This window comes from Cervus canadensis, chromosome 13 (assembly GCF_019320065.1).
Source record: "Cervus canadensis isolate Bull #8, Minnesota chromosome 13, ASM1932006v1, whole genome shotgun sequence".
Lineage (NCBI taxonomy): Eukaryota > Metazoa > Chordata > Mammalia > Artiodactyla > Cervidae > Cervus > Cervus canadensis.
Genome location: NC_057398.1, coordinates 42,150,201 through 42,175,341, shown reverse-complemented (window position 1 = coordinate 42,175,341; position 25,141 = coordinate 42,150,201). Strand labels below are relative to the sequence as shown.

The 25,141-nt window shown below is 39.9% G+C and overlaps 1 protein-coding gene across 1 annotated transcript in view; it reads right to left on the bottom strand.

Annotated features, from left to right (window-relative positions):
- Positions 1–675: 675 nt before the first annotated feature.
- Positions 676–25,141, bottom strand: part of F5 (coagulation factor V) — a 76,425-nt gene continuing 51,959 nt past the window's right edge. The window contains exons 14-25 of the mRNA XM_043485556.1: positions 24,233–24,395; positions 23,257–23,493; positions 22,185–22,395; positions 20,376–20,555; positions 16,316–16,432; positions 15,360–15,431; positions 14,296–14,399; positions 13,374–13,529; positions 10,975–11,119; positions 8,548–8,699; positions 4,265–4,447; positions 676–2,504 (exon numbers count right to left, since the gene is read on the bottom strand). Coding sequence (XP_043341491.1) covers positions 2,358–2,504; positions 4,265–4,447; positions 8,548–8,699; positions 10,975–11,119; positions 13,374–13,529; positions 14,296–14,399; positions 15,360–15,431; positions 16,316–16,432; positions 20,376–20,555; positions 22,185–22,395; positions 23,257–23,493; positions 24,233–24,395 — 1,867 coding nt within the window. The 3' untranslated portion in view covers positions 676–2,357. The remainder of the gene's footprint in view (positions 2,505–4,264; positions 4,448–8,547; positions 8,700–10,974; positions 11,120–13,373; positions 13,530–14,295; positions 14,400–15,359; positions 15,432–16,315; positions 16,433–20,375; positions 20,556–22,184; positions 22,396–23,256; positions 23,494–24,232; positions 24,396–25,141) is intronic.

The window sequence follows — 25,141 nt, the reverse complement described above, 5'->3', positions numbered from 1 at the left end:
AAATTGGAAAACAGTATGGAGATTCCTCCAAACATTAGAAACAGAACTACCACATGATTCAGCAACCCCACTTCTGAGTATATGTCCAAAGAAAAGAAAACCACTGGTTTGAAGACAGAGCTGCACTTCCATGTTCATTACAGCATTTTCACAAAATCCAAGACATAGGAATAATCTAAGTATCTATAGATGGATGAATGGGAAAAGGAAGTGTGGTCTGTATACACAATGGGGCATTATTCAGCCATGAAAAGAATAAAATCTTGTCATTGTGACAACGTGGATGAATCTGGAGGGTATCGTTCTAAGTGAAATAAGCTAGACAGAGAAAGACAAGTACTGCAAGGTATTACTTACATGTGGAATCCTTAAAAAAGTCAAGCTTATAGAAATAAGGAGTAGAACGGTGGCTGCCAGGGGCTTCCTGGTAGAGGAAATAGGAAGAGGATGATAAAAGGTACAAATTTACTGTTAAGATGATTAAATTCTGAGGACCATCAGTATAGCATGGTGACTACAGTCAATAACATTGTGTGGTATAATTGAAATTTGCTAAGATTAGATCTTCAGTATTCTCGTTTTTTTAAAAAAAGTAACTGTGAGGTGGTGGGGATGTTCATTAACTTGCTGGTGGGAATCCTTTTACAATGCACACATATATCAAACCAACATACACACTTTAAATATATTTCTGTTTTATTTTTCAATTATGCCTCAAAAATGAAAATTTTTAAACATAAAGAAAGTCAATGTTTTGTGGATGTTTGAAGCTTTTGAATACATTCATAATGCTCACCCCACTCAGAGGGGCAATAGGTAACTCTGGGAGTTAGTATCTGAAGAGGCTGCCAGTGACTTACATCTCCTAGAACCACCTTTGTGTCGTGACATCCTACACTGAATCTAGACTGGCCTGTGACTTATGTGAATGAGTAGAATACAGCAGTAGTGAGGCTGTGTCTGTTCTGGGCTTGGCTTTAAAAGGACTGGCAGCTTCTGCTTCCTACCTCTTGAACTCTGGCTTTTGGGAGCCTCTATCATGGTATAAGAAGTCTAGCTCAAGTGTTGGAGGCATCAAGTGAACAGACCATGTGGATAAGCCATGTAATGAGGAAAGAATCTGAAACTACTTGGAGAGGGACAAAGGACCAGCTGTCCCAACACAGAGTTGAGTCTCCTGATGACTAGAGACCCCAAATAAAGTTAATTGTGCCCAGTCAGCCTACAGAATCAGGAGAGATAATCTGTGGTTGTTTTAAGCACTAAGTTTTAGGGTGGTTTGTTCCACTAAAATAGATAGCCTCACCAGTGATTTTCATGTGATTTAGAGGCTACCAGAAGGTTACCCAGTCTCACAGTATCTGTAAAACCGTGAGGGGCCAAGTTCCCAAGGAAGGGAGTGCTTGAAAGGGGAAGGGAGAGGAGGAGGAGGAAGGGAGAGGTAGAGGCTGGGGCCATAAGGAGAAGGGCAGTAAGAGAGAATTTCAACTGTGTGCCTGGAGCCAGGTCTAGCAGGAACAGCTGCCTTTGGGCCAAGAATTCCGATGATCTGTTTGACAGTATTTGCCGTCCTTTAAAGGAGCCTGTGTTTGAAACAGTGTGCCATGCATTTAATAGTACCAGCTAGAATGCAATTATGGTTACACGTTCAGCCATCCCATATTTATTTTAGATCTGTCCTATTAATGATCCCTAACTCTGAACATCAATGTATGCAATCAGTCCCAAGGGAAACCAGGCCAGAGTCACAGTCTGGCGGGACCACTGAAAACATGCTTACTTATATCTTTACTCCTGGAAGGTCAGACCAATCATTGTCATGTCAGTAAAACAGGGCATTTTAAATACTTGTCCTTTCATGCAGTAAGATTGTTTTTTCTTTTTTCTCCATTGTCAAGATAAGCAAAACATTTAGAAATACTGTTTTTTCCCTATACTCTTAATCATAGCTCTTTTAAGGAAAAATGTAGGAATGAAAGTTATCTGGGTTTATGAGTGGTTTAAGGAAGTAATACTTCTTTTATTAATGTGTATAGCATTTAACAAAACTATAATGAAGAATGTTAATTATATGAATATTACTTTATATAAAATTTTTAATCAGTGAGAGAGAAGCCTTTTCTTGCTGGTTCTTGGTGTTTTCCTATCTATATTCAAATTAATGCAGAAATAATAGTCATCTTACTTAGTGGTTGTCAGGAGTTATATCATAAAGGTTTCACATATAAAATGTTATTCTCTAATAGAAAAAAGAAATAATGGAAAATTTTTAAAACTTAAAATAGCTATAAAATGCATTACCCACTCTAAGTGGTTTGATATCTTTGAGTCCCTCCTATCTTTTTAAATACTCAGTTCTAGTAAATATCACAGCCAAAGAGTTCCAAGCGAAGTGCAATACTCTGATTCCATGTTTTAGGAATGATACGTATAAACCTGGAGATGATTGGTGGGTTGAGAAAGTTCTTCACATGTCCTTTGACATTATTATTTCCTTCAAAAATCTGAAAGCAAAATATGAGAAACTCTTTAATGATGGCATAATGGGTATGGAAATGTTATAACTGAAACTAACATAATATTGTACATCAACTATATTTCAGTTAAAAAAAACTTACAGATAAATTTTTATCTTTTTTAGTTCAAACTGTGGATATCAATGAACATATACAACTTATCACAAAGATGATCCTCAATCAATTATGAAATCTCACTCCAGACATACCTCTTTAGGGATATCACCTCTCCACTGATCTGAGTTGAAATAGGAAAAAATAAAGAAATCTGATATGGTGCTGTGAAGCAGCCACAAAAACACCTCCACCTTTAGCCCCTTTGTAGTTATGTGACTTTGAGCAAATTACTTATAGACTTTGATTCTCTCTTTTTTCCCCATTGGCAAAATGGAGATAATAGATTTTACCTAGTAGAAGTTGTTGTGAAGATTTTAAGAGCATGTCAACATATGATAAGTGTTTATTAAGTGCCAGATAATGAGCATAAAAATGCGTGGTTGCATTTTATTTTAAATGCTAGTAATAGCTAATGATTATGGTTAGTTATTACTAACATTTAAAATGCAGTCATACATTTTTATGATTTAATACCCTTTCTGTCATATGCCCTACATCCTCAACTAAACTGTGTTTGAGGTGTGCTTTTATCATCCCCAGAAAGTTCCCCAAGATTTACACACATCAGAGACTGAGTCACTATTTGTTTATAAAAATGATATTTACCCTACTATGAGAACATCCTGATATGGTGAGAAATAAACCAAACCCACCGAAACAAACCAGGGGTTTAGAGAGAGACAGAGAGATTTAAACCCATTAACTGAGATAAGGGCTGAGTCCATGATGAGCATGCAGTAAACATCCATCCCCTACTCTTGTGTTGCCCCTCCTGCTGATTTCAGCCCAGTTCCCACTCCTGGAATATTCGGTTCATCTCCTTAGCTTTGCCTCTAGTAAGATTTTAAATCCACATAGCTAGGAATTTAAGAGTGTGATGGAGTAGTTCATCTTGCTATTAATCTCCTCGTGGGGAAGGATAGCAATTGTTTTCTGCTTAGTAACAATATGGCACAGAAAGGCATATGGCCATAGTTGTTTGATCAGCTGTGAATAACAAGTATATCTAAGCTAATGCTAATATGGTAGGTTTTCTAGACCCCTGTTATAGATTGTATGTTTGTGTCCTTCCAAAATTCATGTCTTCAAACCCTCATCCTCCAAGATGATACTAGCAGGTGGGGCCTTTGGAAGGTGATTAGGACTAGGAATGGGGGTAGGGCCTTCATGGCATCTCCGTCTCCCTGTGCACACACCAAGGAAGGCCATAGGAGGGCACAACAAGGAAGACTGCCGTCACCAAGAACCTGCCCGTGGTGGCACCCTGATCTAGGATTCTAGCCTCTAGAACTGTGTGAAATAAGTGGCTTTTGTTTATCACCCAGGCTGTAGTAATTCATTACACAGCCCAAGCAGGCTGAGATGACCCTTTCTTTCACCATCTTCCTCAGAGATAGTTAAACTTCACATCATCCCCTGTTGTTCTCGTTATTTGGTAGATGGCGCAGTCAAAACAGAAAGATAGTATACATGGTCCCTGTCCCAAGACCAGGTACAGGACTTAGAAGACTTAAGGAGTGATGCACATCAGTGCACACTTCTCAAATACAAGAGCTATTTGCAAATTTGAGGTACTGTTCTCATCATAGCAGTTTTCAAATTGTTTGCTTTTTGCCAAGATCTCCCTGTACCTTGTCCACGATTGCAGATTTCTCCCTGTAAGGTTTCCAGTCAATGCCCTGGTCACTGTAGTGGATGGTGTAGCTCTTCACATACATTTCAGAGGACAGAGACTTGCAGCCTTGTGTTACAATGGCAGTTATCTTCTTGATCTTGAGCAGATCGATTTGTAACCACTGATTGTTGTTATTCGCCTATGAAAATGATTAGAACAATGGATAAGACAGAGGTTAAAACCTTTCCTTTTTTTAGATCCAGATACTCAGAAATGCAGTGAGGTCAAAGGATTTCTTTTCTGTCTCATCTCTGAAAATTCCCTTTCTCCTAGAATCCTTCCCTATTCCTTCTCATTTATCATCGGCATGTTTAGAAACTTCTGGAATGTTTTACACATTGTACAATAGTTATTTGTTTGCTTGTATTCCTTACTCTTTGAGGGCAGAGACTTAGCTTTGTTTCCAGGTACTTAACAAAATGTATGGCACACAGATGGAGCTCAAAAAATAAATATATTTTATCTGAGAAAAAAATCAATTGCTAAATTATCTGTAAATATTTTTCTCTTAAGCAAGTTGGTTTAAAATACTATGATGGTATAGTATAAAATGCATTGCAGTACACATTAAGTGCAAATACTATTTGATTCCCCTTATACAAGATGCCTAGAATAGTCAAAGTCATAGAGTCAGAAAGTGTATTGATGGATGCCAGGAGCCGTAGGGTGAGGAGGGGTGGGGAAGGGAAATAGGGAGTTAGTGTTTAATGGGGACAGAATTTCAGTCTAAGAAGGTGAAAAATTTGGGAGACGGATGATGGTGAGAGTTGCACAACAATGTGAATGTACTTAGTTCACTGAACTGTACAGTTAAATATGGCTTAAAATAGTATGCTTTATATTATGTGACTTTTACCACAATGAAAAGATAAAAGAATTAAATACTACTATGATACTATTGAAGAGTTATCTCGGAAAGAACTAGAGAGTATACTCTCTCTTACTTATATTAGAAAAGCTCCAGTTTTATTTCCATTGCTAATGTCAAATAGGAGAAGAGGTCCAATTTCTTTTATGATATTTCAAATAAACATGTTATTTGAGAGACTTGATAAGGCTACACCCAGGGCTGGACATGCCATAGTAGTTGTCTTGTCTCTCACCTAAACAAAATGCCTAATCATATGTTTGGCATTAGGTGCTTGGAGAAAGAGGATCAAAAAGATTAATTGAGTTTTGGAATAATTTGAGATTAATTTTCATCTTTGGGAGATTTATCCTGCCCCATAGTCTCACTTGGGCTTCCCTAGTGGCTCAGTGGTAAGGAATCCACCTGCCAATGCAGAAGATGCAGGTTCGATCCCTGGGTCTGGAATATCCCCAGGAGAAGGAAATTGCAACCCACTCCAGTGTTCTTGCCTGGAGAATCCCATGGACAGAGGAGCCTGATGGACTGCAGTCCATGGGGTCTCAAAGAGTCAGACACAACTTAGCGACTAAACAACAACATAGTCTTGTTCAATTCTATGTGAAATAACCAATATATATTTTCTCAACATCACGCATATGTACATGGCTGTATGTGTGTACACATATGTATGTATATGTATAGTCACATGTTACTGTATTTTTAAAGCAAATTAATTAAATGTAAAGGAACTGTATTAGATAATTTGGGTTAATTTTGTAACATCCTGTAGTGACATCTGCTGGAGTTTCAGTGTGTCTTCAAGGTTGTATGAATGATACAGAATGCATATAGGTAGCTAGAGGATTTTTGTAGGTGTATATCTTTTTGTCTCTACCATAAAAGAGATAGAGACACTTGTGCGCATACCTGCACATGCCTGGCTTAGACTTTCAGCCTCTCTAAAAAAGCTCTATAAAAGACATTTTATACTAATTGAAGGTTAAGAGAAACAAATAGTTCTGACCTAAAATTCCCTGGCTGCCTTGCATGGCATGTGGGATCTTAGTTCCTTAACCAGAGATCAAACACATGCCCCCTGCAGGGAAAGTACAGAGTCCCTTATCACTGAATTGCAAGGGAATAATAATTATTTTTTATTATCTTATTTATATTCAGGGCTATTCTGGTAGCTCAGCTGATAAAGAATCCGCCTGCATTGCAGGAGACCCTGATTCGATTCCTGGGTCAGGAAGATCTGCTGGAGAAGGGATAGGCTATCCACTCCAGTATTCTTGGGTTTCCCTTTTGGCTGAGTTGGTAAAGAATCTGCCTACAAAGTGGGAGACCTGGGTTTGATCCCTGGGATGGGAAGATCCCCTGGAGTAAGGGGACAGCTACCCACTCCAGTATTCTGGCCTGGAGAATTCCACTATTCAGTCCATGGGGTTGCAGAGTCGGACACAACTGAATGACTTTCACTTCATTATTTATATTACAGAAATTAAATAAAAATGTTATATAACACTGTCACTTTTATTACTTTTAATTTCTGTGGGTCTCAGTTCTCCCCTTTAGCAAAATTGCAAAATGAGTTCTTGGTTTGCTTCAGATGGTACAAGGAGCACAGATCTGTTTATTTGAAGAATGGGATTCCTGATTCTGCCACCAGGCTAAACTAAAATTATTTAACCTCCTTTGTGTTTAGACTTGGCTACAATCCATAGAGTCACAGAGTCGGACACGACTGAAGTGACTTAGCATGGATGCATGTATTTAGATTTAAAAGGAAAATCTGGACCAGATGCTTTGTAAAAACCCCTTGCCTTTCTAACATTCTGTGACTCTTTGGCAGTTGAGAAATGAATTTCAGGGCACAAATATTGGTCCCCGAGACCATCCAAATGGAGTCTCTGCTAAGTCTCTTCAGTGTGTCTGACTCTTTGTGACCCCACGGACTGTAGCCCACCAGGCTCCTCTGTCCATGGGGATTCTCCAGGCAAGAATACTGCAGTGGGTTGCCATGCCCTCCTCCAGGGGATCTTCCCAACCCAGGGATCAAACCTCCATCTCTTATGTCTCCTGCATTGGCAGGTGGATTCTCTACCACTAGCACCATCTGGGAAGCCCTAAGATGGGGCCCAAACTCTTTTGTTTACTCCGTTTGCACCATACAACTCCCTTTTCCTTTCTGGCGGCCTGACTTAAGATTAGGACACAGAATTCTAAAGAGAGTCCAGGGAATTGTAGTATAGCTTTCTTAAGAGAGGGGCTTCCCTGATAGCTCAGTTGATAAAGAACCTGGGTCAGGAAGATACACTGGAAAGGGATAGGCTACCCACTCCAGTATTCTTGGGCTTCCCTTGTGGCTCAGCTGGTAAAGAATCTACCTGCAACACGGGAGACCTGGGTTCAATCCCTGAGTTAGGAAGATCCCCTGGAGAAGGGAAAAGGCTCCAGTATTCTTGCCTGGAGAATTCCATGGACTGTATAGTCCATGGGGTCACAAAGAATTGGACACGACTGAGCAACCTTCATTTTCTTAAGAGAGGGTGTTAGGTGGATAGAAGATAGGGAACTTGGCTTACGTTGATTGACTGTACTGTTCTGATTTCTTATGGCATTCTGATTTTCCAGGTCAGTTGAAGAATGAAATAAATATGAGTCAATATTAATAGTTACCCTAGAACTAAGTTACCTTAATTGCTCAATGGGCTAACATCTAAGGTAATATAACTCTCTGTGAGATGTTTATAAAACTTAGATCACAGATTTAAAAACCTGGTTTGGCAGCATTTTATCATGCCACTAATATAAAGGAATGTTACGGAGTTCTGAAAAAACAGGACAAAAAAATTTTAATGACACTCTTAAGAAAATAAAGGATAGTGCTAGATTGTAGAGGGAACCAAAGAAGAGAAGATGGTACAAATCTAAATCATTTACTGCTAATGTAAGTTGTCTCAATCAGGAGCTGGCAAAATACAGCCCAAGGCCCAGTCTGGCCTACTGCCTGTTTTTGTAAATAAAGTTTTATTGGAACACAGCCGTGCTCACTCATTTATATATTGTTGATGACTGCTTCCTGCAACAGTGGTAGAGTTGAGTAATTACGACAGAGAATGTATGGCTCACAAAGCCTAGAATATTACCTGGCCCTCTGCAGAAAAGTTTTGACCACCCCTAGTCTAAGTCAAGACCACAGAGATGATAACTTCTCTCTGAGCTAAAACTGTCAAGACAACACACATCCTAGTTCTCAGACATAGGATCATACTCTGTAGAAACAAGGAATGATCTTCTGGCTTCCCAGGTTCCCGTGTTCCCTGGAGTGAGGGCCTATGCTTTCTTCAGAAAGACTGAGAGAACTCCATTCACAGGGGACATTTCACCTTAGCTTGCCAGGCATTTACACGGCCCTGGGCATTAAGACGTGCAAGGAAGGGTTGCCAGTAATTTCCCCACCAAGACTTTTTAAACGAGGAAGCGGTGATTTGCTTGTCTTCTATCTTTCCACTTTCCATACCCAGCGGTGTGGAGCATCCTGTCAAGAGAAAAGTAATGTGATTATTTACACACCACTGATACTCCTTGTATTGTATTTTGTACTTCAGCAGAGACAAATAATATTATTGCTAAGTAACAACAAAACAACCATCACAGCAATGATGTTTTCAGTCTATACATGTATTACTTAATGCTCTTAAATAGCTCCATTTTACAAATGAAAAAACAAGCACAGCAAGAAAAAGAAACTTGACTCAAGTAACACTGCTAAAAGAATCAGAAATTAGATTTGAGCCCAGGCAGTCTGACATCAAATGCCATGTTCTAAACATCTAAACTCATCTCCGTCCTTCAGAGAGTCATGGAAACTTTGATCTCTGCTTTGAGGTAGACAATACTCCTAAACATCCACGTTTATAAGTTAAAGTGTTAGTTGCTCAGTTGTGTCCTACCCTTTGCGACCCCATGGACTATAGCCTGCTAGGCTCCTCTGTTCATGGGATTCTCCAAGCAAGAATATTGGAGTGGCTAGGCATTCCCTTCTCCAGGAAATCTTCTCAACCCAGGGTTCAAATCTGAGTCTCCTACATTGCAGGCTGTTTCTTTACCATCTGAGCCACCCGGGAAGCCCCTATGTATATAAAGTGTCACAGAGATGAGACACTTTGTTTTTACTAGTAAGTCATGTAGACATTTTCTTGAAGTGATACCTTACTTTCTCCAAGAAAAAAGAGACTTAAAAGAAGAATGTCTATTGTTGATACTAATCATATAAACATCAAGAAAGTGAAGAGATTTTAAAATTAATGCTTCTTGTATTATGTATTAAATGGAGGTTTTAAATAGACTAGCATTGTTGAATGTCACATTTTAGGGTAGCTTGACTCTGTGATCTGAACAAATGACCAGTTAACATCATATCCCATATGGAAAGAAAAAAAATAATGACTTAAAGAGCTGTTTCAGGGCTTCCCACATGGCTCAGTGGCAAAGAATCTGCCTGCCAATGCAGGAGATGTGGGTTCGATCCCTGGGTGGGGAAGATCCCCCTGGAGGGGGAAATGGCAATCCACTCCAGTATTCTTGCCTGGAAAATTCCATAGGCCAAGGAGCCTGATGGGCTACAGTCCATGGGGTCGCAAAGAGTCAGACATAACTGTGCACGCACACGCTATGCTATGGAGCTGTTTCAAGTTTTCCTGCTTATACAAAATTTGCATTTTACGTGGAGGATGTTATATACCACGGCTATGTGGACATGGGTAAAATGCCCTTTCCATATCCCTCATGAATATCAAGAGTTTATTGTATTATTATCTGCTTTAATAAGAAACTGTTTCCAAGGTTCAGTTACTTTCTCCACTGTGAGCTGTACTTTTTTCCCTCTGCCCTGAGAGAAGGTGCTGTACCTTCCCAGGAGGTATGCTGCAGCAAGTTTTCGGTATGTTTGTATATTGATCTCCCTCCTCTCTCAGCCCTTGAGCAACTTGGTGGTGCCTGGATCTGCCAAGCCCAGGGTGGTCTGTTTCATTCTTTTACTGCAGACTGTGAGACCGAGGTTATATTCTATATATGCTTTGAAGTAAAAAATGTTGGAAAGTACCACTTTAAGAGAGGAGAATAGTTGATGAGAACCTTAAGCATCTTATTATATATAGAAGAATTTTATTAGTGCCATTTATGATTGCCTAGATTTATATATACCACAGGTCACATTACATCCCCTGAAAAACAGAAACTTACTTAGAAAAGGCTTGGGTACCTACATAGAATGTGAAACAGAAGACAGAGTTCAATCAAGGCTTCAGGAAGTTGGGAAGAAGATTTAATTCTCCAAAATAATTATTGAATACCTAATATATGCCAGTAATGTTGCAAGACACTTTTATTATATTAAAGTCTGAGTGACCTGGTTAGAAGGCTTTTAGAAGGGTCAGACCCAGTTTGACTCTCAATTCTTATTGAAAGTAGGCTGGTGGAGGTCATTCTTTGCTAGGGTCCTTCTTTGGAGGGTCAGAGCAATGTCCATATGGTCCAGACATTGTTCAGAGAGATGGTGCCTACCCTCTGGCTGCTAGAACCAGTCTCAGTCTAGATCATTCCTTGAATGGAACCTGTGTTTCACAGAGATTTTTCTAGGAGCCTTAGTGATTGGAGAAAACTAAGAATTCTACTCATTCTCCCATATGCCCCAAATCTTGGATTTGATGAATAGCAGCAAAAAAAAAATGTCCATGGGGTTGCAAAGAGTTGGACACCACTGAGAGACTGAACTGAACTGAGCAAGAAAATAATGCATCTGTGTTCCTTACCGTTAACCTCACATCCTTGCAGCTCCAATCGAAGGGCAGGTTTGTTATAGGATCCAGTTGGAGAGATCCTGATGTATCTAGCCACAACAGGTGGATCAATATGATTCTCTTTTATTGTAGAAGCATCGGAATTGCCACCAAAATACTAGAGGAAAAGAGGAAATTTTAGTTATGTAACAATTCTCTATAAAGTGATTTTATACTAAAATTTTCATCCAATTTAATATTGTAATATTACGTTTTCAGGTAGCCTGAGTCAACTTAATTTGGTCTTAAAAGATAACTGGGAATACTTCCACTTCAGGAAGATAGTATAGATGAAATTTGCCCCGTTCCTCCTGCTGAGTACAACTGAAAACATAGAAAGACTCTGAAAGGTGGAGAAGAGAAGGCAGACTGGCTAGGGTTCTCAGGACCCAAGGAACAACACAGTGGTCAGTGCCTTGGGTTTTCTTTTTACATCATATACAGACTTATAAGTAAGGAAGCCAGGAATCAGGAGCCACCAATAGGTGCAGACAAACATACAAACAAAAACAAAAAAACAGCAAAAGCATCTTTTCTCTGGCCTCAGGACCAGGAAAGGGCAGTCTAGCAAGACTGAAAATTTGTAGACAACAATTGTTCTACTTCAAGCCAAACACCATAGGTTAGAAAACACTGTGTCCCCTTCCCTACCGACAGCTGCAACGGCCGGATGGGGAACCTAGACTCCTATGCTCATGAGACTGTAACGAGGCACCCAACACTGTCACTGGAGTTGTGTCAGAGAAAACAAAATAGAGACCCAGGATTTCCGTCTTTTCTATCTTATAATAAGGCTTTCACTCTTGCAGTGTCAGTGGAGACTATTCCATTCCTACCCATCTGCAAAGAGGAGAGGGGTCCCAGCTCACGTGTCAACAGAGGAGGCCAAGTGGAAAATGGACTGTGACCTCTTCCTGGCAGTAAACAGGCTGTGTCCCATCCCCTTTCCCTGGCAAAGCAGTGTCAGAAAGAGCCAGAAGATAAAAGCAGATATCAGTAGCCTTGAAAACAGAAAAGCAATAGATAAGAGCAATGAAACAAAGGGCCAGTTCTTTAAAAAGATTAAAGAAAATTGGCAAATCTGTAGTAAGACTGATAAAGCAAGAACGAGAAGAGATGCATGTTACCAATATCATAAATGAAATAGGCAATATCACTACAGACCCAACACAAATCAAAAGGACAATAAGGGAATAATACAAATAACCTGTACACATATATTTAACAACTTAGAAGAAATGACTCAATTGACTGAGAAAACACAAGCTATCCCAATTCACCCAAAATGAAATAGATAATCTGAATAACATGTAACTATTTTAAAAAATGAATTTGTAATTTAAAAAGTCCCAGAAAAGAAATTTCCAGGTCCTTGTGGCTTTTACCTGTGAATTATACCAAAAGTTTAAAGAATTAACATCAATACTAGATAATCTCTTCCAGAAAATAGAAACACATGCTGCCTAATTTATGTTACGAAGCTAGTATTATTCTCACATTAAAACAAAAGGACAGTAGAAACAAAACTATACACAGATAACCCTCAAGAACATAGATGCAAAAATCTTCAAGCTATGGACTTTAATTTGTGTACTCTCTGCAATACTGATTGGTAAGACTCATAATTTAAGGTTTTCATGATCTATTCTAAGGTTATAGTGCAAATGATTTATTATAAGAAATAGCTAAGTGATGACATAGAAGATAGTAAAATAGTAAACGATTTACAGAAAAAAAATGAAACTGATTCAAGGTTATCAGTATAATATGGACTGATCCTTGTATTCAGATAGCTTTCTTTGGAGAGAGGGGCGAGGGAGGAGGGGAAGGATTAGGGTTGGAATAACTGGGTCATTGGGAATAACCCTGGCTGAGCCTTTGGAAGATCCAGCAGGGGGACATCACTCCTCAGGCACGACAGAAAAAAAAATAAACAACAGAAACATGAGAATCACACTGCCTCACAGCATTGCTGGTATTAACACTACTATTTCCTTCACTTGGGGCTTCCTTCAGTTACACTGAACTAAAGAACAAAATAAAATGTGAGAGTAAATTTGAAAATTGGTGGCCAAATTTTAGCATGGGCTCTTTAAGGCACACAACCAGATATTCTGCTGTATATCATCTGTCAATCTGAGAAGTCTGGATACTTAGTTTGATGATAAAGAGATTTTTCTTGCAAGTTTTATGGAGCTTCGAAATTTCAAAACTTAAGGTTATTTTTTTTTTAAATTTATACAGACACATCACTTTACCACTTTTCTTCATAAAACACTAAAAATGCCATTTGTATTTATAACACCCAAAAGGTATTTTTTAAAAAGATATAGTAACCCTAGGCTTGGGAAGAAACAGCGGTGCACACAGACCATCACATTCTTTGTGCTGTTCCCTTTGAAGATCCGCCAGTTTTTCTTGTCGGAGCTGTAAGCCACATAGAACTCAGTGGTGTAGTAGGACTTCAGGTAGTGTTTGGCGCCCTGGGTCTGGATCCCTGTGAGCAGGACTTCCTTTTGCATGTCTACCTGCAATATAGCAAAGCCATTGAGCAGAACTATCCTTGTCAACGAGTCACACACACACTGCCTGAAGTCACTGAACAGCTAACTTTCTTTAGAACAAAAGAAGAGCAAACAAACTAATAAAATGGCTAGGTGCAATCCATATTTGAACACAGGATACCTAAATTGGAATCCAAACTCAACCAGAAACTAGTTGTGTGTGACACTGGGAAGTTAGTTAATCCCTCCGTGCCTTCGTTTTTTTCATCTGTAAAACGAGATATCGCTAGAACTAACCTCACAGGTTTTGAGTATGTAAAGTACATAAAATGCTGCCGCCGCTGCTGCTGCTAAGTCGCTTCAGTCATGTCCGACTCTGTGCGACCCCACAGACGGCAGCCCACCAGGCTCCCCCGTCCCTGGGATTCTCCAGGCAAGAACACTGGAGTGGGTTGCCATTTCCTTCTCCAATAGCACCTAGTAATTGCCATTTCCCCTAATGGCATTGCAAGAACAACAAGAAGAAATTATTAAACCACTGTCATTTTTATTATTACAATAGCAGTAACTATTATCAGGTTGGGCCTTCCCAGGTGGCTCAGGCAAGGCAGGAGCCACAGGTTCAATCCCTGGGTCGGGAAGACCCCTAGAGGAGGAAATGGCAAACCACTCCAGTATCCTTGCCTGGAGAATCCCATGGACAGAGGAGCCTGGTGGGCTACAGTCCATGGGGTTGCAAAGAGTCAGACATGACTGAGCATGCATGCATTATCAGGTTAATAAGATATACCTGGATCCAAGGTTGAGAGTTCAATTCTGTTGAAAGTTTTTCTGGGATCCAAGCATTGTATGATCCACCATTGTTTAATCTTGCTAATGTGGGTTCCCAATAACCTAAAGACAAAGGAAGAAAATAATTTTTCAGAATTAAAACAAAACGAACACCCAACTAGCAATTTCTCAAGTGAATTTAGTCCCGGTGGAAAATCAGATTTCTAAAGGAACTTCTGTTTTAGTTAGGAAACCAAGCAATGGAAATGGGCCTCAGCTACTAAGTCAGTCCCTGATGATGAAATCTTGGTTTCAGGCCTGTGCTTGGACAGCTATCAACCACCACCCACCCCCTTTTCTTGAAAATAGGTCATGTTTATTTTTTCTCAGTTATGCTGATGTGGTTTCTGCTGAGTGTGCCTGCCTAACAGAAAGATATGGGGCAGATTTATGGGAACTTCATGATCCTTTCCCCCTGGAGGAGGAAATGGCAACCTACTCCAGTATTCTTCAGTCCATGTTGAATCCCATGGACAGAGAGAGGGCTACAGTCCATAGGGTCACAAAGAGCTGGACATGACTGAAGAGACTTAGCTTGTACACATGCATGATCCTTTACATTTGACCTCTTGATCTTGGTAACAGTTTGAGGCAAAGAGAGGAAACTGAGTTCTTGATGCACAGTGGGTAAACAAAAAAATTTCTTGAATAGATGAATGGTTGACACAGCAAAGGGGTCTATTAATGGGAACTATATTATGTTGCCTGTAAGACCATGTGATTCTGGCTGGAATATTACACAGTTTAGTCCCATTGACACCTTTACATTCTGTAAAAAATCAGTGATGACTAAATTCTGCTTAGAAAATACACATAACAAAGTAAAAGTTCCATGGCTAGAGATGATACCTCTGGTGGGGCGGTAATTAGATACTTTACTGCTGTTTTATTATCAAAATGTGGTAGAGGAAAGCCTTGAGAGGAGCAGTGACCCATGGAGGCAGGGTCATCATGTATGGTTTTGCAGGCTGTTTATAGCACAGGTTGTAGGTGCCTTTCACAGGCTATGATGCTACTACTTACCCCAAAACTCAGAAGCCTGGATCTGTGAGTCAGTTATCAGGCCACTGCTTAGTCCCATTGGCATCTTACATTCTACAAGAAATAGAACAATGAATAAACTTTGCTTAGAAAGCACATATAACAAAGTAAAATCTCCGTGGCTAAAGATATACCTCTTCTGGGTCAGTAATTAGTTGTTTTCACCTATCTGTGTGGCAACTGACTTAAATATGTCTGATCATAAAATCATAAATGCACTGGCAAGACTGATACTTAATAGAAATGAAAATTGATGACACCCTAGTGGAAAACAACTTATCCAGAAGTGCAAATAGTTTTAAAATTGATTTCCATCTTTTTGTATCTTAAAATAAGCCATTTTACAATATTAAGTACTACCCTTCATAAGATTGTGTTCTCAAAAGTTGACCTGAAAGTTACAATGTTATTTATGTCCTGAACAAAGAAGGGAATGCTAGCCACTGAGCTATTTGGATATTGACACAGTCCTTGGTACTCAACAGGTACTTAATAAGTGCTGGCTAGCTGGCTGGCTGGATTAGTGGATGGATAGATGGAAACTGTGTTTCTTGAATACCAAAATGCCAAGTTCAGTGACTGTCTTGGTCATAGCTGAATTCCTGGTATCTTTCCCTTCCTCTACTCTAGAAGTCTGGAGAATTTCTCACATGCGCTTCCCCATGGATCACAAATCATGAAGGAGGATGCTTTATTTAGCTTCAGCAAATGAGAGGAATGCCTTTGGTTTGAACCATTTAGTTTAAGATTCCTAGCAGACTGATGTTTGCAGTATAGTCAGACTCTAGGTTGGAATAAAAGCAATTACTGCTACAGATCATGCCTCTGTTATGTCAGAGTTCTCAGAGTTGAATATTTCCAATCTAAAACTTGGTGATATTCTAGGAACAGGTACTCTCCTGCTAAAACAAAAAAATAATGTGGCTCTTGGATGATACCTCTGTCTATGATGAGAAATGGTGTCTGCATCCCTGCTGTCTGAATTTCTCCAACTTCTGTGTTTAGGAGCCACCAGCCAGGTTTTGATGCCTTCATTTCAAGAGTTTTAAATGAACCTAAAATAAAAGACAACATTGCATACCCAAAGATTAACAGGTAACACTGGTTGACTCCTACCAAAGAATCCTAAAATCTCTGCATAGCAAGTGATTTAGAATATAACTTGAGTTAGCCGTTTCTCTTTAGGCAGTATTACAGGTATATCAAAACAAACAATGACTCACACACACTCACTAAACACAAATTGCCCTGGGACCTTAAAAAATCTCCAGTACCCCTTACAAAAAGAAATTTTTCATTTATCTAAATATCATGTTACAAGTTAACCCATACATAATGCAGCTTATCAAAGCAACCTTGAATGATAGTCATTGGGCCTCACATATATTGTATATGTTTCCTTCTCTTCATTTTTCTAGTTTTTTTTTAATATGAGAAAATTAAAATAAAACATCTTTCCCCCATATTTCATTTTTTCTATAAAGTTTACATTTTAGGTAGAGGTGTACAAATATTGTTTCAGAAAAGCACTGAAAGAATGAATTTTCTGAAACCTCTGATTATTCATTCTGGTATTTAACATTTCCTACCACCAGTTAATACTTAAATTCTATTGACTATGATTTGTGACCATTACCTAGATTGTGAATAAAAAGTAATAACTGATCGCTATCCTCAGACACACTAAAAAAAGATCTCCAGCCTTCTACTCTCTAATGCAGGTGTTAGGTGTGAAGATTTAAGTGGGCCAGTTCCCTGACCCACTTCTCACAGGCTTGTGGAAGGGATAACTGATCTGGTCTTACTTGATGAGAAGTTAGGGGTGAGCCTGACCTAACCATTTCTCCCTGATTTTAACAGAGTGGCTTTTGATAGCTTTGCTAATGAGAAACTGGTGTGTTGCAAACAAACAGAACCCCTTTTTCCCCCATGTGCAAGAGTGCTAAGTCACTTCAGGCATTCTTTCTGTAGTGTCCTATTGAGTTCAGTTCAGTCGCTCAGTCGTGTCCAACTCTTTGCGACTCCATGAATTGCAGCACGCCAGGCCTCCCTGTCTATCACCAACTCCTGGAGTCCACCCAAGCCCATGTCCATTGAGAAAGTGATGCCATCCAACCATCTCATCCTCTGTTGTCCCCTTCTCCTCCTGCCCCCAGGCCCCCCAGCATCAGGGTCTTTTCCAATGAGTCAACTCTTCGCATGAGGTGGCCAAGGTATTGGAGTTTCAGCTTCAGCATCAGTCCCTCCAATGAGCACCCAGGACTGATATCCTTTAGGATGGACTGATTGGATCTCCTTGCAGTCCAAGGGACTCTCAAGAGTCTTCTCCAACACCACAGTTCAAAAGCATCAATTCTTCAGCGCTCAGCTTTCTTCACAGTCCAACTCTCACATCAATACATGACCACTGGAAAAAATATAGCCTTGACTAGATGGACCTTTGTTGGCAAAGTAATGTCTCTGCTTTTTAATATGCTATCTGGATTGGTCATAACTTTCCTTCCAAGGAGTAAGCGTCTTTTAATTTCATGGCTGCACCATCTGCTGTGATTTTGGAGCCCCCAAAAATAAAGTCAGCCACTGTTTCCACTGTTTCCCCATCTATTTGCCATGAAGTGATGGGACCAGATGCCATGATCTTAGTTTTCTGAATGTTGAGCTTTAAGTCAACTTTTTCACTCTCCTCTTTCACTTTCATCAAGAGGCTTTTTAGTTCCTCTTCACTTTCTGCCATAAGGGTGGTGTCATCTGCATATCTGAGGTTACTGATATTTCTCCTGGTAATTTTGATTCCAGCTTGTGCTTCTTCCAACCCAGTGTTTCTCGTGATGTACTCTGCATATAAGTTAAATAATCAGGGTGACAATATACAGCCTTGATGTATTCCTTTTCCTATTTGGAACCAGTCTGTTGTTCCATGTCCAGTTCTAACTGTTGCTTCCTGACCTGCATGTAGGTTTCTCAAGAGGCAGGTCAGATGGTCTGGTATTCCCATCTCTTTCAGAATTTTCCACAGTTTATTGTGATCCACACAATAAAAGACTTTGGCATAGTCAATAAAGCAGAAACGGATGTTTTTCTGGAACTCTCTTGCTTTTTTGATGATCCATCGGTTGTTGGCAATCTGATCTCTGGTTCCTCTGCCTTTTCTAAAACCAGCTTGAACATCTGGAAGTTCACGGTTCACATATTGCTGAAGCCTGCCTTGGAGAATTTTGAGCATTACTTTACTAGCGTGTGAGATGAATGCAATTGTGCGGTAGTTTGAGCATTCTTTGGCATTGCCTTTCTTTGAGATTGGAATGAAAACTGACCTTTTCCAGTCCTGTGACCACTGCTGAGTTTTCCAAATTTGCTGGCATATTGAGTGCAGCACTTTCACAGCATCATCTTTCAGGATTTGAAATAGCTCAGCTGGAATTCCATCACCTCCACTAGCTTTGCTCGTAGTGATGCTTCCTAAGGCCCACTTGACTTCACATTCCAGGATGTCTGGCTCTAGGTGAGTGATCACACCATCGTGATTATCTGGGTTGTGAAAATCTTTTTTTGTACAGTTCTTCTGTGTATTCTTGCCACCTCTCTTAATATCTTCAGCTTCTGTTAAGTCCATCCCATTTCTGTCCTTTATCGAGCCCATCTTTGCATGAAATGTTCCCTTGGTATCTCTAATTTTCATGAAGAGATCGCTAGTCTTTCCCATTCTCTTGTTTTCCTCTATTTCTTTGCATTGATTGCTGAGGAAGGCTTTCTTATCTCTCCTTGCTATTCTTTGGAACTCTGCATTCAAAATAAATAGGCAGAAGTTTCAAGGAACCTCCAGCTGTGAGGCTCTAGCTTACTCAGTGTGTGATTTGTTGGTTGTTTTAGTTGCTCAGTCGTGTCCAATTCTTTTGTGACCCCATGGACTGTAGCCCACAAGGCTCCTCTGTCATGGGATTCTCCAGGCAAGAATACTGGGGTGGGTTGCCATGTCCTCCTCCAGGGGATCTTCCCAACCCAGGGATCAAACCCATGTATCCTGCATTGGTAGGCGGATTCTTTACCCCTTGCGCCACCTGGGGAGCCTGTCTTCCCATCCTTAACCACATCGGGCCTGTTTGGACTAGTGTGCCTACTTCTGAGGCTGATTCACACGGCAACTTCCTCACTCAAAATCCTATCAAGGAAGTGCCCTGACTAGCTTATCAGATACCATTTGTGGAAGGTACGCTGCTTATTAAAAATGCAGACTGCTGGGCTCCTGCCCAAGTTCTACCAGATCAAAGTCTCTGAGAGCAAAATCTCTCTTTAAAGCATCTGCATTTTAACCAGCTTTGTAGGTTTTTATTATGCCCACTACAGTTTGAGGATCAATTGTATCAAACACACCCCTAGTCACACACCTACAAGCAATTCACTGGGACATAAACATCCTTTTTGAAGGTTGGAGTTTGTTTAAACCTAGTCATTATTTTGCATATGAAAAGATTTAAATACCTTTATTATTCTTTGGCTTTTATAATCATTTAAAAATATATTCTTCACTTCATAAGTCAGTTTAAGATTCAGATTCCGACAGCCCACAGATATCAGGGTGATAAGACTGAGGAGTAGAATTCAAGAACACTGAAATCCTGGTTAGTCTCTGATCTCTGCCCAATGGAATGTTTTAGATACCTGATCCTTGTGGGATTCATTTTGTAATCTGCTTAAGACCTGGCCTGCATGACACATAATGGCTTGGAAGAACCTGCACTAGACATAGCATCTCCGTAGAACCAAGCTGGGCTGCAGGTCTAGTCTGTGTTGTGGTGCAAACAGTGCAGACACTGGCCGAGTCTTCTGTACTCTGCATGCAGGTTTGGAATATAGCTTTGCCCAGGATCCATGTCAGAGCCCATGCCTGACTGCTTTGGAAGGAGATGCACAAAGAGGGAAATGGGAGAGAGTTACAGATGCTAAGTTACAGCCTCGCCATTTGTTACCAGGACCTCTTTTCATTGCCAAGTATTTTACCAGGTAGAAGGGGCCAGACCCCTAACTGGTGCTGTTGAGTGCCGTTTTCTAGCAAGGTCTGGCCATGAAAGTGAACCACGTGAATGTCTCGGGAGCCGCCTAAGTTCAGCAGGTGCAACCTCACCCACTCTTGCTCATACATTCTCAGGCCAGGCAAGTTGTAGATCATCCCATTGATGGCTGAAAGAACAGAAAGTTGCAGTCAATTAGAAATCTGTGTCTACCAGGAGTGAGGCTGGTAAGGAAATATGGGGCCTCCCACTCACCACCCATCTTCTTTATTACTTGCATGCCTACCCACCCCCCAACCCTGCCCAGGCATAGTAAGAGACCGCCTACAGCTCCTAATATCAGTGAGAGACTGAAGCAGAACCACTTCTCCTCCTCACACCAGCCTGCGGCAGAAGTGTGGGTGAGTCCCCTTTCCAAGCAGTTTATCACTCTTTTCCTCAAATTTACATGTTTCCTGTTCTGTGCTTTATCCATTTATTCTTTACATTTATAATATGAATTTTCCTGGGCTACTTAAAAGATAAGGACTAATATGGGCAGAAAAGTGAACTCTAGTCTTTAGAGAAAAGAGGGTAAGTAAGGGGATATGCAGTGTATCACCCTAAGGCCTCTGAAATTCAGAGAGAGTTCCAGTCAAAGTTAGGAAGTTGCACTTTGTTTTTGTTGGACCCACCAACCTTAGAGATTCATGTTTATCCTCTCGTTTGTTTGAGTGCTCCTCTGCCCCTTTCCCAGCTGGGATGTCCAGGGTTCTCAGACTTTATCAACTCTACCCTTACTGAAGTGTGTATGTTTTCATCTTAAAAACATCTTAAAAAAGAGTATGTATAAAATTTTAATGATAAAGCTTAGGGCCATCTTGAACTTAATTGGGACTGAAGTGAGGGAAGTTTTGTAGTGGTGGTAGCTGTTGGTGTTTATTTTTCTAAAGTTAAAGGAACTATTGTGGAATTTCAGGAACCAAGCAAATGAATTTTTGGAGGGAGACGAGTTGAGATCATTTTGGCCCCCTTAAAATTATATCAGGTATAAGAGCACCTCATAACATCAGCCTCACCTCCTCATCTTAGTTTCTGTGAATAGATTTCCTAAGAATAAAGGTTATCTCCAGCAGTTATTTGGTCAAACCATTACATCAGGATAGAGAAGAAAAGATGTTCAAAGTAGCAGGTACTCAATAAACATTTGCTGAATTTAGCTGAGTGATAGAATTCATTCATTTGTTTATTAATCCAACACATATTTACTTAGTGCATACTGCAGAGGCCAGGCATAGGTGGTCTGCTTATCAAATACCCTGATAAGTTCGAAGGTGGAAGATTACCAAATTACAGCAATTTAGATGACATTACATTCAAAACTAAAATTAAACAGGATGCATTTTAGCCTTTCCTTGAATAATCAGGAAGCAGGGCCTTGAGGGTACTCAGCAGGTAAAGGACATAGCCACTAGACAGCCTGTCTGATTCTGCAGTCTGTGCTTTCCCACTGGGTTGAGAGGTTTTCAGAGGATGTGCTTCCTACCCTGAGACCAAGCATCCTGGGCTGAAAGGCCTAGAGACAGTAGGAGAAGAGAAAAGAAAGCTCTGCTCTCTTTCAGATTTATCTGCTCTCTTTCACCTACACTGTCCCCTGCCAGGTGACATCAGCCTCATGGACATTTAAGGATCTGGTTTAAGTTAGAGCTCCTGTTTCCACAGAAGCGTCTTATGTCTGATTTTGAGAAGACCTGTGGGTAGGAATCACTGTCACCCAGTATGTTGGTTCAGAGATGAGATCAAAGTCAGAGGAAAATACCATGAAACTCATGGGAGTTTTTTACTTCTGAGGATACACGTCTCCAAGACCTTGTGGGCTTCTTGTCATAATACCAGCTCTTCTTTTCATCAAAGACCATAAAAAGTAGGACAAATTCTCTCATGTCCACAGGCATGTTGGTCTCCTTATGTAGTGTCCCTTTTCGGCAGATCAGAAGAGGCCCTATCAAGCCTGAGTGGATATCTTTTTCCTGGAAGACAGGAAGAGCAGACAGCATACATTCATGGTTTCTCACGATTTTCTTTGCTCTTCTGACAATCACTGATCCTATTGAAAAGGAGACCTCAGAGACTCTGAATTTGAAGATTATAAATGAATTATAGCTTAATAAACCTGGATATTTATTGTCTAATTCTGTGATGCTCATATTGCCTCCCTCTGATTAATCCCTTATTTCAGCATGGTAGTAATGATAATTGTGATGATGATGATGATAGGGACACTATTATAAATACTATTTATTGAGCATCTATTAGGTTAAATATTTTGCCTGTGGTATCTTATTTAATTCTGACAACAATTCTATATGGTAAAAAATAAATTCATTGAACAAATATTACCAAGTGCCCACTCCACACACTATGTGCTGTTGCCTCATTTTTAACTCTGGGAACTGGGGCTGAGAGAGATCAAATAACTTTCCTAGGGCTACACAGTGATAGGATAGAAATTGAAATCTCAGTCTGTGCTCTCTCTATCACCATCAAAATGGGGGATAGTTTTTTTATTAAAAAAAAGAAAAAGCAGAAGAAAGCTAATACTTATTCAAGGAAGTTGCAGATAAACATCTTCCTCTGTAAAGGCAGTCCCTCTAACTGGGGCTAACCGTTTAAGTAATCCTTCCTCCTTTCCACTGAACAAATGCTTCTCACTGTCTTCTGAAGATCTGCATGGAGAGTCCTTGGTTTTGGTAGCAGTTGACTGTGGACCCTGATCCTCACACATTCCTCATGGAAAGCAGGACAGATATTTACTAGGAAATAATCGTGAAATTTCCATTTGATGGACTCGACTTAGGGGAACAACAAAAATTTTCAATGGCTATGCTTACTGGGTTCACTGCTGAGTAGTAGGCCCAAGCCCGACAGGCAGATCCAGGGTCTTCTGGCCCTGATTGTATAGTGGCATGCCATACATATGTATAAGTGCTATTGGGCTGAATAGCATTGTCTTCCTTAAACCATTCAGGAGAGTCATCTTCATAAGTCTTTCCTTCTGATGATTTTTCATAGGAAAGCCCGTGGGCATGAAGAGAATATGGTCTGGATGCTAAATTTTTAAAACGAACCTAAAAAGAAAAGAATGATTCACAAATGTATTTAAGCTTAATAAAGCCCAACCCCCAGAATGTCAGCATTATGGGCTAAACTGGATGGCTATTCAATTGAATCTAAGATATATTGAATGCTTTGAATTGCAAAGTAATCTTTGTGTATTGTTTAATCTAATTTTACAACCATCCAATGAGATAGGGCCCATGTAGTTTTCTCCAGAAACACCAAAACAGGTTTGTTTTTAGGCTTAAAGATTATCTACAAATGAAATGATAAAGATAAGTGCTACAGATCTGAAAATGAATTGGGCTTTGATTTTACTCACAGTAAGATTTCAAGCTACTGGTGTAAAGAGATATGCACATGTGAATTCCAGTTAAAAATCTGGAGACAGAAGGTGCTGTAAACAAAGTATGGATGGGATTTGGTGGGAATGCCTGGGAGGAGCAATTCAGTTGAATGTTTAGGAGAGGTTGGGAGAATTCAAGAAAGTTTCTTCAGAGAGATGAAATTGGCCCATATAGAATGAACAGGAACTTGGCAGGGGAAGAAATACAATTATGAGATCATTTCTTTTTTTTTCTTGAAGAGTGGCAAGTGAGTTGGTAAGGAGTCTTGAAAAGAAATGTAGTTATTTGTTAATTTTAGAAAATAAGTAAGTCACCTATAGCTTTCCTGCCACTTCCATCTCTACAGCCCTCCGGTGCTTGTAGAAATTCCTCTGATTTTATCAGTGCTCAAAAGATAACTTACTTGGATAACATCATCCACTTCAGCTCTAATGACTGGACCAAGTATGCCAAGATGCTCTTCATACTCCCCCTGAGGGTCAAGTTTGGTAAAAGTGCTATCAAGGTACTTTCGGAAAACTACTTTCTTGTATACGGTGTCCTCTGGACTATCATCATTGTCTTCACTGAAATGAAAGTATTTGTTTCATTAAACAAATGAAAGCATTTGTTTAAAAGAACAAATTAAAGACCATTCAAAGAGTTGAGGAAATGATCTGTTTCTGAACATAGCATCTAGTATAAACAAGATATTTGAAAATATTTGATGAGCAAATGAGTTAAAATATAAGTGACTAAAATCATAAGCCAGTAAATATCATTCAGCTCCCATCTCACGTATTGTTTCTAAGCATATCCTCCTATGACCCTTTAGACTGGATCAAATCTCTCTCTAACATCCACTACATTTCTACAAAATTACTGTAGTATATATAGTAAATCCCTGTAGTATTCTTATAGGGTTTCTATCATATATATAGTAAATTATATATTATTTGTTTGTGAGATTATCTATTAAAATCTGACTCTAGCATTAGAGTGAAAGCCCCATGAAATCAGGGACTGTGCTTAGCTTGCTTATAATTTTTATTTCCAGTGCCTAGCAAGGTACCTGGCAAATAGTAAGCATATATTTATTTTATGTATTAATGAATAAGGCTTCCCACGTGGCTCAGCAGTAAAGAATCTGCCTGCCAATGCAGGAGATGTGGGTTGGATCCCTGGGTTGGGAAGATCCCCCAGAGGAGGAAATGGCAACCCACTCCAGTATTCTTGCCTGGGAAATCCCATGGACAGAGGAGCCTGGTGGGCTACAGTCCATGGGGTCGCAAAGAGTCAGACACAGCTTAGCGACTGAACAGCAACAACTGCA